This window comes from Neoarius graeffei, chromosome 16, assembly GCF_027579695.1.
Source record: "Neoarius graeffei isolate fNeoGra1 chromosome 16, fNeoGra1.pri, whole genome shotgun sequence".
In the NCBI taxonomy this organism is placed as follows: Eukaryota; Metazoa; Chordata; class Actinopteri; order Siluriformes; family Ariidae; genus Neoarius; species Neoarius graeffei.
The window spans coordinates 43,816,596-43,832,429 of NC_083584.1; the positions used below are offsets into that span (position 1 = coordinate 43,816,596).

General features: G+C 40.9%; 1 protein-coding gene across 1 annotated transcript in view; it reads left to right on the forward strand.

Moving 5' to 3' along the window:
* cacna1ha (calcium channel, voltage-dependent, T type, alpha 1H subunit a) overlaps positions 1–15,577 on the forward strand; it is a 120,060-nt gene extending 104,483 nt beyond the window's left edge. Inside the window, exons 26-33 of the mRNA XM_060943017.1 lie at positions 1,746–1,879; positions 2,032–2,102; positions 2,280–2,358; positions 8,556–8,677; positions 8,812–9,084; positions 13,658–13,826; positions 13,930–14,087; positions 14,179–15,577. Coding sequence (XP_060799000.1) covers positions 1,746–1,879; positions 2,032–2,102; positions 2,280–2,358; positions 8,556–8,677; positions 8,812–9,084; positions 13,658–13,826; positions 13,930–14,087; positions 14,179–15,162 — 1,990 coding nt within the window. The 3' untranslated portion in view covers positions 15,163–15,577. The remainder of the gene's footprint in view (positions 1–1,745; positions 1,880–2,031; positions 2,103–2,279; positions 2,359–8,555; positions 8,678–8,811; positions 9,085–13,657; positions 13,827–13,929; positions 14,088–14,178) is intronic.
* Positions 15,578–15,834: the final 257 nt, after the last annotated feature.

Genomic DNA, 15,834 nt, shown 5'->3' on the forward strand with positions numbered 1-15,834 from the left:
CCCGGACCCTTCTTCTACGCAGCCATGATGCTGTAATTGATGCAGTATGTGGTTTGGCATTGTCATGTTGGAAAATGCAAGGTCTTCCCTGAAAGAGACGTCATCTGGATGGGAGCATATTTTGCTCTAGAACCTGGATATACCTTTCAGCATTGATGGTGTCTTTCCAGATGTGTAAGCTGCCCATGCCACACGCACTAATGCAACCCCATACCATCAGAGATGCAGGCTTCTGAACTGAGCACTGATAACAACTCGGGTCGTCCTTCTCCTCTTTAGTCCGAATGACACGGCGTCCCTGATTTCCATAAAGAACTTCAAATTTTGATTCGTCTGACCACAGAACAGTTTTCCACTTTGCCACAGTCCATTTTAAATGAGCCTTGGCCCAGAGAAGACGTCTGCGCTTCTGGATCATGTTTAGATACGGCTTCTTCTTTGAACTATAGAGTTTTAGCTGGCAATGGCGGATGGCACGGTGAATTGTGTTCACAGATAATGTTCTCTGGAAATATTCCTGAGCCCATTTTGTGATTTCCAATACAGAAGCATGCCTGTATGTGATGCAGTGCCGTCTAAGGGCCCGAAGATCACGGGCACCCAGTATGGTTTTCCGGCCTTGACCCTTACGCACAGATTCTTCCAGATTCTCTGAATCTTTTGATGATATTATGCACTGTAGATGATGATATGTTCAAACTCTTTGCAATTTTACACTGTTGAACTCCTTTCTGATATTGCTCCACTATTTGTCGGCGCAGAATTAGGGGGATTGGTGATCCTCTTCCCATCTTTACTTCTGAGAGCCGCTGCCACTCCAAGATGCTCTTTTTATACCCAGTCATGTTAATGACCTGTTGCCAATTGACCTAATGAGTTGCAATTTGGTCCTCCAGCTGTTCCTTTTTTGTACCTTTAACTTTTCCAGCCTCTTATTGCCCCTGTCCCAACTTTTTTGAGATGTGTTGCTGTCATGAAATTTCAAATGAGCCAATATTTGGCATGAAATTTCAAAATGTCTCACTTTCGACATTTGATATGTTGTCTATGTTCTATTGTGAATACAATATCAGTTTTTGAGATTTGTAAATTATTGCATTCCGTTTTTATTTACAATTTGTACTTTGTCCCAACTTTTTTGGAATCGGGGTTGTACATGAAAAGGTCTCCGGCTGGTCATCTCTGTCAGTCAAATTGTGTCTTTCTGTGAACCAATGTGCCAGACTCTCTAGTGAATGCTAGCAGTTTAGCTTTTGAGATTATGCGACTGGCAAAGCACAATCTGCATTAAACTTATTTAGATAAAAGTCTACACTTATTTAAACAAAATATAACGATCGCACATTTGTTCACATTGTTCTATAATTAGGCGATAGTGCAAAAAGAAATAACTGTTACCCATGCTAATTTAAAGTGACACAGAATCCAGTATGTCTGATTAAGCACAGCAGGGTGATTTAAATCATATATTTATTACATATGCATAATTCATGAAATTTGTGATGACTCTGGTCAGGTAATGAATTGAGTGTTAAATTAATCATTTGTTTCCATTAGACAAGGCCCCATGAATTAAGAGGAGTAAGGATTCTCCCAGTTTAACATTTAATTTCACATGTAGCCATCCTAAGCCTTTATAGAGTGGAGTTATATTCAGAAAGGTCTGATATTCTGATTGTTTGTTTCTCTGTATGGTGTGGTGTTCAGTACATGCAATGTGACCATCACTGTGCTCTTCCTGACAGGTGGAACCAGTTAGATCTAGCCATTGTGCTTCTCTCCATCATGGGCATCACGCTGGAGGAGATTGAGATGAACGCTGCCCTTCCAATCAACCCCACTATCATCCGTATCATGAGGGTTTTGAGAATAGCTCGAGGTATTTTAGTACCTGTCTCTTAGCACTCAGCAAATTCCTCTATATGGACACATGCTGACACTTGAACACTTTTGTTATTCACAGCAATAAGAGCATGATTATGTGTTTGAGGAGGAATGCTGAGTGTGATTCATATTTTGCTATTTCCACAGTGTTGAAGCTTTTGAAATTGGCTACAGGCATGAGAGCATTGCTGGACACTGTGATGCAGGCTCTACCACAGGTTCAAGTCCTCTTCCATCATATATGAATACTATGAAAGCTGTATTAGTGTGTGAGCAGTATTCGTGTACTTTTATGACAAAGCAAGATAAATAGTGAGCAGGAATCATAGAGCTGCTTGTGTGATTAATCATTTATTAAGTAAATGATTGTATAATACTGCGTTCTTTCTTTTTAGGTTGGGAATCTGGGCTTGCTGTTTATGCTTCTCTTTTTCATTTATGCTGCACTCGGCGTAGAGCTCTTTGGGAAACTGGGTCAGTGCTGCATTTCTTGACTGCACTCACACTTGAGTCTCACTGTCCCAGTATTAGTGTCAGTTCTCATCATTGCCTGCCATTTTTGATTTTTGGGTCAAAGATGGTTGGAATTGATCCGAAGAGCAACTTTACTTGTAAATGTAGAGCTCTTACTCTAAATTACTGTAGCTTACTGTCCAGGGGGAGGGGCAGTTTAGGGGTAGCTAAATTAGCTCTGGTATTCTTTGGAGAATTGAAAGAGCTTACTCTTGTCACAGCAGTTTCTTTTTTCTGAGAGGAACGTCTTAGGGCTATAGAAAGGACAGCATGTGAGGTTCCTCTAATCAGAGGAAGGGTAGGATTAGGGTCTGTTTAGAAGGACAGGCAGTCTGATTGCAGCCCTTTGACTTTGAAAATAAGGCTAATTATTAAGTCTGAGACATTTGTTGACAGATGCTTATTTTTCCATCCATCCATTATCTATAGACCCTTTTCAGTCACGTGACCTTCGTAAACGCGACCACCATTTTGGACATGTAGCGGACTTTGGCTCGAATTGGTTTGAATGCGAGGAAGGCGACAAACGGAGAACATACAAGAAAAAGGAGCGAGATGCAGAAAACACCTTCGCTATCCAGCGACGTAGGGCATTTACAGGGCGAGCAGAGGGAGAAATAACAACAGTAACGACACATTAGCAACGCCGTACAGAAATAACGGTTTATGGCACAGACCCTTTCGGTTCTCGCTCATCTAGCTGCTACAATGACTGCTTAGACTGCAACAATAATACCTAACACACATTTAAGTATCCGTCGTAAAGACGTGAAACTCGTCGAGTGACGAGTGTGTTCATTGATAAGCTAACACAATCTAAAAGTAGACATACCATCACACTGCCCTGGCGCTGTGTACAGTTTACCTTCTATGGCTTGTGCACTCGCTATTTGCCATTACTTTCTCCAACCCAGTGTTACAGATTACAGGGAACGGCCTGGATTTAAGAGACAAATACATGTTCCTCTTATTTTGAACACTTATTTGTAGGCAGTGCTTTAATTTGTAAAGTGGGAGGTCCCGGAGCGCAGAGGATGAGCGGCTCCGGTGTGGAAAAAAAGGGGGCGGGGCGCTGCGCTGCGCTTCTGGGCATGTTTTGTAATAACACTGCAAATTAAGTTCATCTGCAGATATTTTGTGGATGTCGTTTCATGAGAGAAATCACCAACAAGGCAGATATCAAAATCAGACATTAACACTAAATAAACTTGCATTTTTTTATTTAATTATTTGGGTTGGTTTTTTTTTTGTTACATAGTCAAAAGAGGTGTCGGATCACCGGATCCAGTGTAAATAGCTGCCGGAGCCAACACCCGAGGTTCCAGAGCACGCTCCGGCTTGCTCCCCCTCAAATTAAGCGCTGTTTGTAGGACACTGCCTCTGATCTGTCCTACAGTCTACCAACAGCTGAGGAACACAACGCTAGCTAATGTCGTTAGCTAATAGCTACTACAGAAGAACAAAGAGGTTACAATGGGTTATTTTAGCCTATTTGGTTACACACTCGCCGCCACAGAATGTTAACAGCAATGTAATGCCTTTTCTGGCTAATTTTATTCGTCTTACCTCCAACAAAGTGGTCACTACACAAGCGCTGGTATGCCGAGGGCTGCCAATCTGTTAATTTTTTTTTAATGGCCGCTATCCATCTTCTCCGTCGGGATCCGATAAAATGATAACCCTTGCCTTGTGTGTTGATGGTTACTACATCCAGGTGCACAACAATATAGTGGCATGATGGAAGTCTTGCTGAAAATAAACACTTTTTTGCTGCCGTTCCTCAATGCTGGCTGTGGTAAACTACTGGTAGTACATGTCCAAAATGGCGGCTGCGTTTGTCGTGACGTCACGTGAAAAGGGTCCATACCGCTTATCCATCAGGGTTTCAGGGGCCAATCTCAGGTGACTTTGGGCGGGAGGTGGGGTACATTCTGAGCAGGGCGCCAATCTATCACAGGGCTAACAAAAGAGATAAACAAGCACTCATACACTACCGTTCAAAAGTTTGGGGTCACTTTGAAATGTCCTTATTTTTGAAAGAAAAGCACTGTTCTTTTCAATGAAGATCACTTTAAACTAGTGCTGTCAAGCGATTAAAATATTTAATCGCGATTAATGTCGCGACTGTCATAGTTAACTCGCGATTAATTGCAATTTAATCGCACATCTTTGTCACATGAAAAACCATTGTAATTCTCTTATCAGCATAAAAAAGTGAATGGGCTTGCTTTGTACCAATGTTTTTTTTTTTTTTATTGCAGAGCATAACAGGTCTTGTCACAGCCACTGACATCCATAACTTCCATATTAGATGAGAAAACCAAGGGATGAAAAATAAAGTGCACATCACTGTGAAAATAAAAAAATGTTTTATTTTATTCTTCATTAGTTTCTTTTGAAGAGAAGTATTTGCCATAAAAGAAGAAAAAAACATAACAAAAATAAAAACATTCATCATACGTTCAAAAACGTTCATCATAGTGTGGCACTGTATTATCTAATTCTCACTGCTTATAACTCTACACCTACCCGGTGGAGATGAGCTGGGAAACTGAAGACTGAAGGAACAGTATTGAAAAGTATTTTTCCAGTCTCACCTGTGAAAGGTAATCCCATGTGATCTCGTTTGGACAGTAAACCTGTTGGTACAGTTAAACCTGGGCTGCCAACTCTCACGCAATGAGCGTGAGACACACACATTTGATTGTCTTCACACGCCATACCTCCGATTTCTCATGCTAGAAAAAAAATCTAGTTTATGTATCTGATCTAGGCTACCCATTGCATCGCGCCAACCACTTGCGATTGATCAATTACGCCTTACGCACGGCTAAACAGGCAGAGAGGTGTTCCCTTCTGTACACACTCCCCTATGGTAGGTGGCGCATCTAATGATGCTGCACTCGCCGGAAGTTGGATAATTGCCTACCGTCAATTTAGAGGAAGAGGAGAGAGAAGAAGGTATCCGAGTTGAAGACGGGTGTCTCAGACAGGTTTGTACATATGCACGCCAATGTGTGGTGTTACTGGCGTAATTATGAACTTATATAAAGTTTCTTAATCGTTTTATCCTATAAGTGTTGTGAGAATATTTAATGCCATATCGAGAGCTGTGTACTAGGCATGCTAAATCATTATTACTGCAAAAAGTAAAATCTAACCAAGATTAAATATCTTAAATCAAGACAAAATATGCTTGTTATTTGTCTGCCAAGATAATTCTCCTTTCCAGGCAGGTTTTGTGTAAGAGTATTTCACTTACTTTAAGCATTTTTCCCCTCAATTATCTTAATAAGGTATTATAACTTGTTATTGAGATTTTATTACTGGTTATGAGTAAGTTTTGTCTTAAAATGAGAATTACCATAATTTAATCGGTGTTATATTAACCATGACAAGTTTGTCAAAGTCAGAATTTCTTATTTCAAGCATCTTATCCTTTCTTTTAATCTCTTAACACAAAACAGATAACTAAATTAAATGAATTGTTGTATTGTTAATCTGGCAACAAAATAGGCTACAAAATGGATTGGTTTGTTGTTTTGATTTTGATTTATTTGGTGGTCTCAGTTGGTATAAACACTTACTTAAACAGAGCACACCAATATGCCCAGATGAAATAGTCAAACTGTTGGTTGGGGGACAAAGTATCTAGCATGTTAAAATGAGTAGTACAACTTCACTTGTTTTTAGTATAAATACACTAGTTTTAAGACATCTGTGGGGTTTCTAAAGCTAGATATATTTACTTGTTTTTAAAAATCTTGCCAAGTCAAATTTTCTTGTTCTGTTAGCAGATAATTTTGCTTATTTTAAGTAAAATATTCCTAATTTTATTACTTTTTTTTTCTTGTTTTTGTAAGCCGGGTTTTTGCAGTGTAGGCCTACTGCCGTGCCACAGCCTCTATCTTCCCCAACAAGCAGCACGGGAGAGCACCTCCTTAGCACACGTTTATTAAGGCACATTTTTAGTTTGTTTACTGTATGTTATCATACTTTATGACTTTATTTGAAGCCATACTGGAAATGTTGTAAAATAAAGCAAGTAAGAGATAATATTACAAATGCAAGAAGAGCCATTAGCCACCATACCTATTGTTTATTTACAGGGTATTTATTTTTAATTATTTATGATGTATGTAATTGCTCAGTTAAAGTAAATAAAGCATGGTCACCTGTAATATCAAAGAACTTGAACTTGTGAATAATTAAAAAAAAAGACAGAACAATATACTGAGGAGACAGGGTTTCAAAGAGGGCAAGACAGGTAGAGAATATTTGTCAGATAACAGACCCTGATGAATGCTCTATTACTAATAAGAAACATAGATAAGAAATAAATTAATAAGAAATATATTAATATAGCTTATTTAAGTATGACCAAAATTTTTAAGCCCAACTTTGTGTGCACAGTCCCACCTATGGCCAAGGTTCAGCTTTTTGTGTTTCAATACTGTTCAAACTTAATCATTTTAATGTTTCTTGTAGCACATGCACATTTTGCTTACTGTTTAAGCATTTTATTTGTTCTTTTGCTGTTGATATTTTTCCCCATGCCAATCTTCTGCTGAGCCCAGTGGTGGGGAAAGCCCTTAAATGCATAATGAATAGTCAGTGAGGGACAATCCTATTTTTTGCAACAGTTATTAAAAACTTAACATTTAGTTTCAATTCAGAAGGTGTTTAAGCTTAGCTGATGAAATATTTTCAAACATGAACTTGCCTTTAAATCTGAAACACAGGTCTGTAGGGCTACAGGAACATTGGCAGTCATCTGTAGTTTTCTAGTGTGGGGGCTTTTAAGCCAAAACTTGGTGCTTTTGTTGGCCACAAGCTGAAGGCCTGGCAAGTCAGGGTGTGTAAGAATGTAGGTATGGCACAGCAGGCCACTCCAAAAATCCACCAGAATGCAGGAACATCTACTAAATCCAAACTCTCAACCCCCCCCCCCCCCCATTGTCCATCTCCAGCTGGACGACCCACAAACAAAACACCAGAATGCAGGGGGACAAGTGAATATCAAACTGAATACAAAATTCCCACTTACTGCATGGTGTGCGGAAAAATTTTGCCGTCGACCCCCCCCCCCCCCCCCCCCCCCCAAAAAAAATCTCACTCCAAGTAATTTCGAAAAGTTGGCAGCCCTGGTTAAACGCAGCACATGAATGATTTATTCTCGGCTACTGTCTAGACGCTATACCAGAGACGGGTGAAGAATCTCCACTTTGCCCCATCCAATATGGCGGCAAGGATGTTTATATGTCTATGCCTTTCTCCATCACTCACACGTACTCTTATTGAAGCAGCACGCGACAAGCCTCAACAGGAACTACGGGTGACTCGCAGGGCCAAATCAGAATTTGCGTTAACGGCACTATTTTTTTAAATTGCGTTAAATTGAGATTGCGTTAACGCGTTATTATCGCGTTAACTTTGACAGCACTACTTTAAACTAATCAGAAATACACTCTATACATTGCTAATGTGGTAAATGCCTATTCTAGCTGCAAATGTCTGGTTTTTGGTGCAATATCTCCATAGGTGTATAGAGGCCCATTTCCAGCAACTATCACTCCAGTGTTCTAATGGTACAATGTGTTTGCTCATTGCCTCAGAAGGCTAATGGATGATTAGAAAACCCTTGTACAATCATGTTAGCACAGCTGAAAACAGTTGAGCTCTTTAGAGAAGCTATAAAACTGACCTTCCTTTGAGCAGATTGAGTTTCTGGAGCATCACATTTGTGGGGTCGATTAAATGCTCAAAATGGCCAGAAAAATGTCTTGACTATATTTTCTATTCATTTTACAACTTATGGTGGTAAATAAAAGTGTGACTTTTCATGGAAAACACAAAATTGTCTGGGTGACCCCAAACTTTTGAACGGTAGTGTACCTATGGGCAATTTAGAGTAGCCAGTTGACTCCACACTGAAAGGCTCCAAACGGTCATGAGGCTCGAATCCAGAACCTTCTTGCTGTGAAGCAACAGTGCTAACCACTTCGCCACCTGCTTATTTGTCCATTTTACATTTTGCCCCCCAATTTTTACACCTCATTTCAGTGATGACTGCTTTAAAAAATGATACCCTTCTTCTTGATGTATTTAGCAGACCTGTGCTTGACTGTTTCTATATGTTTTCATCCACTTATTTGTAGAATGCACTGACAGTAACCCATGTGAAGGTCTCAGTCGACATGCCACATTTGAGAACTTTGGGATGGCCTTTCTAACCCTCTTCAGAGTTTCAACTGGTGACAACTGGAACGGTATAATGAAGGTACCTTCTATGTTGAGCATGAAAGCTAAATTATTCATTATAAAAGGCTGTCACTATGAAGTCCTCACAATGTGTAAAATATTTCCCTAATAGTATATATTTAAGTGCTGTCAATAATATTCTATGTTGTGCAGGACACTTTAAGGGAGTGCACACCAGAAGATAAGCAATGCCTGAGCTACCTGCCCTTGGTATCCCCTATATACTTTGTCACCTTTGTGCTGATGGCCCAGTTTGTTCTGGTAAACGTGGTGGTGGCTGTGTTGATGAAGCACCTGGAAGAGAGCAATAAGGAGGCCAAGGAGGATGCTGAGATGGATGCAGAGATTGAGATGGAGATGGAAATGGCCCGGCGTCTCAGTAACGTCTCAGCAATGAGCTCTGGTGGGCCACATTCACCTGGCCAGGTATGTGATAATCTCATAATATCTGCTTGAATAATTCAGCATGGACATGAAGACCACTAAAGGCACTAGAGGCTTGTGTCAAATAAAAACCATCAGAAATGATGCTTGGCAGCAGTTGCACAGTGAGCATGAAGAGAGTTTTAGCTATTTAGTTCTAACTACGAAACAAAATATAATAGTAGCATGTTTAGATCAATGAATGAGATCTCTTGCCATTTTAGAATTTATGTCTATGGATGGGCTGATGGTTGAGTGAAGAACAGTCCTGTCTAGGTGGACCTTTTAATGAATTCAGTGCTGAGTTGGCTGCTGTGCAAAGGAAACTCGCCGAAGGGATACAGGGAGTGAGTCTTTATAGTGGACTTGGACTATTTCCTGCTGCAGTCTCTGATCAGCTGCTTTGCCAGGCAGACTCTATGCTTAAAAAAGGCCTGAGCTATACTGTATGAAATATTTGTCACTTGTACCAGTTTCCATCCATTACATTACAGACATTTAACAGACACTCTTATCCAGAGTGACATACAACACACCCAGAGCAGCCCAGGGAGCAATTGAGGGTTAGCTGCCTTGCTCAAAGGCACTTCAGCCATTCTTGCTGGTCCAGGGAATTGAACTGGCAACCTTTTGGTCCCAAAGTTGCTTCTCTAACGGCTTATCTTTAGGCCGTGGCTTTCCCCAATCCATCCATCCATTATCCATACCACTTATCCGTTAGGGTCGCCCATCCCAGCTGGAGCCAATCCCAGCTGACTTCTGGCAAAAGGCGGGGTACACTCTGGGCAGGTTGCCAATCTGTCTCAGGGCTAACACCGAGACAAACCACCACTCACACTCACATTCACACCTATGGGCAATTTAGAGGAGCCAGCTGACCTAATCCACGTCTTTGGACTGTTGGAGGAAACCAGAGCACCCTCACTCAGGAATTGGGAGAGCATGCAAACTCCACACAGAAAGGCCCCAGTCGGCCATGAGATTCGACCATAGAATCTTCTTGCTGTGATGTGATCATGCTAATGACTGCACCACTCTGCCATCTGTACCAGTTTCAAGAAGATAAAATTTTGGATAGGTTGAAATAATTTTATAAGGGCAAAAATCACAAAGACACAAACAGTTTTAATCAGTATCTCATTACTTCATCAATATAACTTTGCTTATAATTTCCAGATTTTGTTAGAATAATATTCTGTAATCAAGTAATATCTGTAATCAAGTACATCAATATGTAAATATCATGTGGATGAAATAAATAAGCATTTTTTAATTTATTATTTAGTGCTGTGTCTGTGTCATATCAAGTGAAGTGCATGTCTATCCTCTCCACCACCTCCTGCACTTTTCCAGCTCTGACGGCACACATTAGTAGCGGCCTTCCTAAGTGACGTCAATATTTAGAGTGAACAACTAAATTTGTGACAAATCATTAAAAATTGTATTCTGAGAAATGTAAATAATATAGTGAAGCATTTTTTAAAACCAGATAGCTCACTGATAATTTGTTACATAATGACCATGCAATCTCTGGAAAGTTCTAGTTGTTTCATTTCTTAATAGTGTTTGGTTTCCTGGTTAGGAAATTGAGCTCGGTGTTGATGTAAAGACAAAACTGTTGATGCATAAGCTGTCAGCAAAATCTCATATAATATGTAGAGAAACATATTCAACAAACATAAGGACCATAATACAGTACTTGCTGTTTTTTTCTAAACTGACAGCACATCTTGGATCACACTGTTGATACTAGCTGTATTGTATTTATTCGTTTTTATATCCAGATCGAGAGAAAATACATCCAGCAGTTAGTCCTGTGTCAATATAAAGTTATACCTATATATTACATAGACACCAGTGTTTTACTGGGAAATACGCCACTCATATTTTTCATACGAGCTACATTCGAGACATGGAGAACCAAAACTATGAGATTAAACTCTATATGCCATTTTGTTTGTGAATGTGTCTATATGATAAAAAGAACCATCACATGTTGGCTTGAAGATATGAATCTTCTCGTTTTGAAAAACTCACATTTTTCATACAAAATACATTGCGGATCTGAGTGACATAATTAAATAATATTGGCTGGCATTGGGTGGCGTAGTGGTTAGCACTGTCGCCTCACAGCAAGAAGGTCTGGGTTCAAGCCCCGTGGCCGGCGAGGGCCTTTCTGTGTGGAGTTTGCATGTTCTTTGGGTGCTCCGGTTTCCCCCACAGTCCAAAGACATGCAGGTTAGGTTAACTGGTGACTCTAAATTGACCGTAAGTGTGAATGGTTGTCTGTGTCTATGTGTCAGCCCTGTGATGACCTGGCAACTTGTCCAGGGTGTACCCCGCCTTTCGCCTGTAGTCAGCTGGGATAGGCTTCAGCTTGCCTGCGACCCTGTAGAACAGGATAAAGTGGCTAGAGGAGATGAGATCTTTAAATGCTTTCATAATTTCATGATAATTATTCTTTTCTAATTTGGCCTCATTTTCTATCAAATTTGCTTCAGAAATGAAAGGGTTACTGTCCTGAAAACATTAAAATAGAGTTATCCAATGAGATTTTTTTGTTTGCTGTCTCTACGCTGAGAAGCGTTTTCAGCCAGCTCACTCATTGGTTAGGACTTCATTGCCAGGACAGAAGGCCATAACAGTGTATGTTTATGTAAGAAGTGACAGCTGAATTAACCAATCAGATTTTGATTTATAGTGGGAAGGACCAAAAATTTATCACCCTCGGCCTTCTCAAAGGCCAACATGAGCTTAACCGCGAGTCAGCACTGTCAGCGCAGCAGTGAGGTAACCTTCCAGCCAGTGTAGTGTTCACCAGTAGTATTAGTGAATGCTAATAAAGCAGTCAAGCCAGTGCTATCGAGAGCAAGTAGCACAGGCTAACGACTGAGAAACTAATATTTCTGTCTGCAGACTCTTCTGCCTTGCACACTCACCACAGTATTTTTCACTCAGACTTAAGGATTAATTTCCCTGTGTAATTTACTTAGTTACTTTTAAAATCAACATTGACAGCTACACACAATGGAGTGACCTGGCAGCCTGCCGCTAGTCCCTTGCAAAATCCTTTGCCGTGTTGCTTTTTTGGTGTGCCTAGCTAAGGTTTAGCTGAGCTGAAGTCCCAGCTCTAATAGTAACGGTTCATCACTGCTTGTAGAATATCTAATGAAGTTTTGGTAGCCTGTTGGGTGTTCAACGTGTCTTTCTCTTTCTCGGTGGACAAAGAAATGCTTCTGTGCATGCGCAGCAGAAAACTTTTTCATTGGATATTCGTGTCAGCTCCAATGTGTGACGTAATGTTGTCTTAACAATGTGCAATAATGTAACAATATTGCATGCTATTTCTCCGTTGGGGAGAGTGGCATAATACATGTAGGATAAGCGACATGCTAACAATATTGCATCCTGTCGAACCAAATGAATGAAACCCACTAGAAGGAATAGAACACGTTTTTATTCCATCAAAAAAAGTGTCCTGTACGTATAATAATTCACTCCAATTATGTCACTCCCGGTGGCATGGTGGTGTAGTGGTTAACACTGTCACCTCACAGCAAAAAGGTCCTGGGTTCGTGGCCAGCGAGGGCCTTTCTGTGTGGAGTGTGCATGTTCTCCCCGTGTCCGCGTGGGTTTCCTCCGGGTGCTCCGGTTTCCCCCACAGTCCAAAGACATGCAGGTTAGGTTAACTGGTGACTCTAAATTGACCGTAGGTGTGAGTGTGAATGGTTGTCTGTGTCTATGTGTCAGCCCTGCGATAACCTGGCAACTTGTCCAGGGTGTACCCCGCCTCTTGCCCATAGTCAGCTGGGATAGGCTCCAGCTTGCCTGCGACCCTGTAGAACAGGATAAGCAGCTACAGATAATGGATGGATGGACGTCACTGCCAGTGTTTTCCTGCTGGCTGGACGTGCGTTTTGAAAATGGTGAACTGGTTCAAAATTAAAATTCTTTTGATTAACTTGTGTATTTTTTGTGGATGTGTCCATATAATATAAATAATACTACATGGTGGCGTGAAGATATGCAGTTTATTTTCTTGTGTTAAAAATATTTTCACTCATTCACTTTGCTTACTGGTGAATATATACATTCACCCCTTGAAGATAAACATCATATCTTCATGTGACCATGTAATATCCTCTTTCTATGTCAGGCCTGTGTCAATATATATTAATATAAAGCTGACATGCAAATATTTTGTTTACAAGCATCACCCAGAGAAACTAATTTCATCCTCATAGGGCTACACCTAGTTTTTGTAATAATGATAAACTGAGCTCAAAAGATTTAGCTGCTGTCTTGATGGGTTTCACTATGTTGATCTTAAAGACAGAAAATTGCCCACATTTGTGAATTGAGTTGTTGTAGCACTTCCTAGCATTAATGAATGTTTTTTCTCTATAATATTTAAAGAGACTCTGATATCATCTGCTTTGATGCTGTAATTTACCAGTGAGCCAGGGAATGAGCTTGGTTTAATGGCTTTCTTGAATTTTCTGGAGTGGGTAAAGGGGATGTTGTAAGTATACTGTAGAACAGGCAGATTACAGAGGATTATGTTTCTCATACACAGGATGAGCGAATGCAGAGAACGCAGGAGAATTTGCTCTCTCCACGAAAGATGTCAGTGTCCAGGATGCACTCTTTGCCTAATGACAGTTACATGTTTCGCCCGGTGAGGCCAGCCAGCGCACCATACCCTCTGCAGGAAGTGGAGCCAACTCAAGCATACCTCGAATTAGGTACTTACTATTTTTCATTCACTGGTTTATTGACCTTGTTTTGGTTTTGTATGTTTCTAAAATTGAACCCAAAGACTGAATGGTGGCCTAACTTTTTATATAGGCTCAGTGACCTCGATCCACTCACAGCCATGTGAAGGTCATTCCTTGCTCCAGGTTCCTGGTGTTCATCCTCAGCCTCATATTAGTATTTGCATGCCTAGGATTCCCACTCCAAAGTCATCTCCCTTGCATGCTGTAGGCAGGCCTCTACGTAGACAGGTACAGTTAAATATAGCTAAATATCTCTGTCTTTCAAATCTTTGTTATTACACTTTCCCCATATTGCTTATACCATGCTTTTTTATTTCAGGAAGCAATCAAGAATGACTCAATTGATGTGCGAATGTATGACTCCAAAGGCCACATGGACAAACATATTAGGAGTACAAGAGCCAGCATCACCCTCCCGGTGCCGCGGATCTCCACCCCCAGCAGCCCCCTGGTGTCTCCTTTCCTACCCCCTTATTGCCACATGCCCAGTGCCTGCACCCTCCAACACCCTCACCACCAGAGAATTATTGCCCCCCGACCATCCAGTCCGACCAGCAGCAGCCCCAGCAACTCCATGTTAGACTCGGCCGACCCAGCCGATGAGGAGGTGCACTATATCAACAGCTCAGCCAGGCTGTGGGCAGGAGTCCCAGCAGAGGGCCGGTGCCACTCACTGTCTCCCTATGTCACACCATGGCCGCTGCCTGTGAAGAACTGTACCAGTGCCACCAATCTTACCGACTACAGCACTAAAGAAAAGTTCTTCAGTGTGGACAAGAGGGGATTTTTAGACAAGCCCTCTGGTTCTGAGGATCATCGGCGGCACTCCATTGAGATTTGCTCTTCTGTGGACAACAATGCATTTGAGCAGGGAGTTGGTGAAAAGAGGCACCTGCCCACACGTGGACAATCATTGCACATCCCCAGAAAGAAGAAAATGAGTCCTCCTTGTATCTCTGTTGAACGCCCAATAGAAATAGAACTCCCCCCGTCTCTTGCGTCCATGAAAAAGCTGTCTGAGAGCACGCTACTGCGGCGAAGGACGCCATCTTATGAACTGGCACTACAGCGTGACTCTCTAGACTACCTGGAGCACCAAATCTCCAGTCAGCCTCTCATCAAAGTGGAGAGGCAGCCCTCACACTGTGGTGAATATCTCTCTCTCCCACGGTTCCCCTTTCACCAGTCAGTCTCCAGTTCCTGCATCCTGCGTGAAAGCAGCCCATCCGCACAGCCCCCTCGCTATGACGGTGCACTGGAGGAGTCCACAGATTTCAGCACAGTAAACAGGACTGCTCAGTGAGAGAGATGGAAATGCTGATGGTTTCCGACTGGTGCACGCAATGCAGTGTGGAGGTTATTTTGGACGTGGAGAAACAACCACTTAATTTAATAGCCAAAGTTTTTTGAGATGTATAATGTTATGTAAGCCAGCCAGGAATGGCAACTTTGATACGAGTGTGATCGGGCACGATGGGATATGCAATTTCAGGTTTCCATATGGAACTCTGGTTCTTATATTTTTTTTCCCACTGCTCAATCACATTGATTTGAGTTCAGGATGTGTGATGGGTTTTCTTTTTCTTTTTTTATTCCTTTATCCATCTTGTCATTAATATTGCCGTTTGTGTAAAAGAATACACATGATTAAATAAAACAAAAAATGGATTTTAAAAAAAACATACAAGAACTGTACCTGATCTGTACTTTATTTAAAAAAAATGTTGTAAATTGAGGAAATATTGTATTGGTGAAGAAAATAGATCTATTCATATGCACATATTTTTATAGAGATCTATAATGTTTTTGCACATATCAATTTGAAATTCAAGTTGAAATGTCTTTTGTTGTCCTCTTGTGAATGTACATTTTTTTAATCAAATAGCAGTGGGAACAATTATAGTCTATTTAGACTTACTGATACTGAGATGATTTTTATTTTTCTATTGGGAAGTGGGGTATGACATATTGAAGT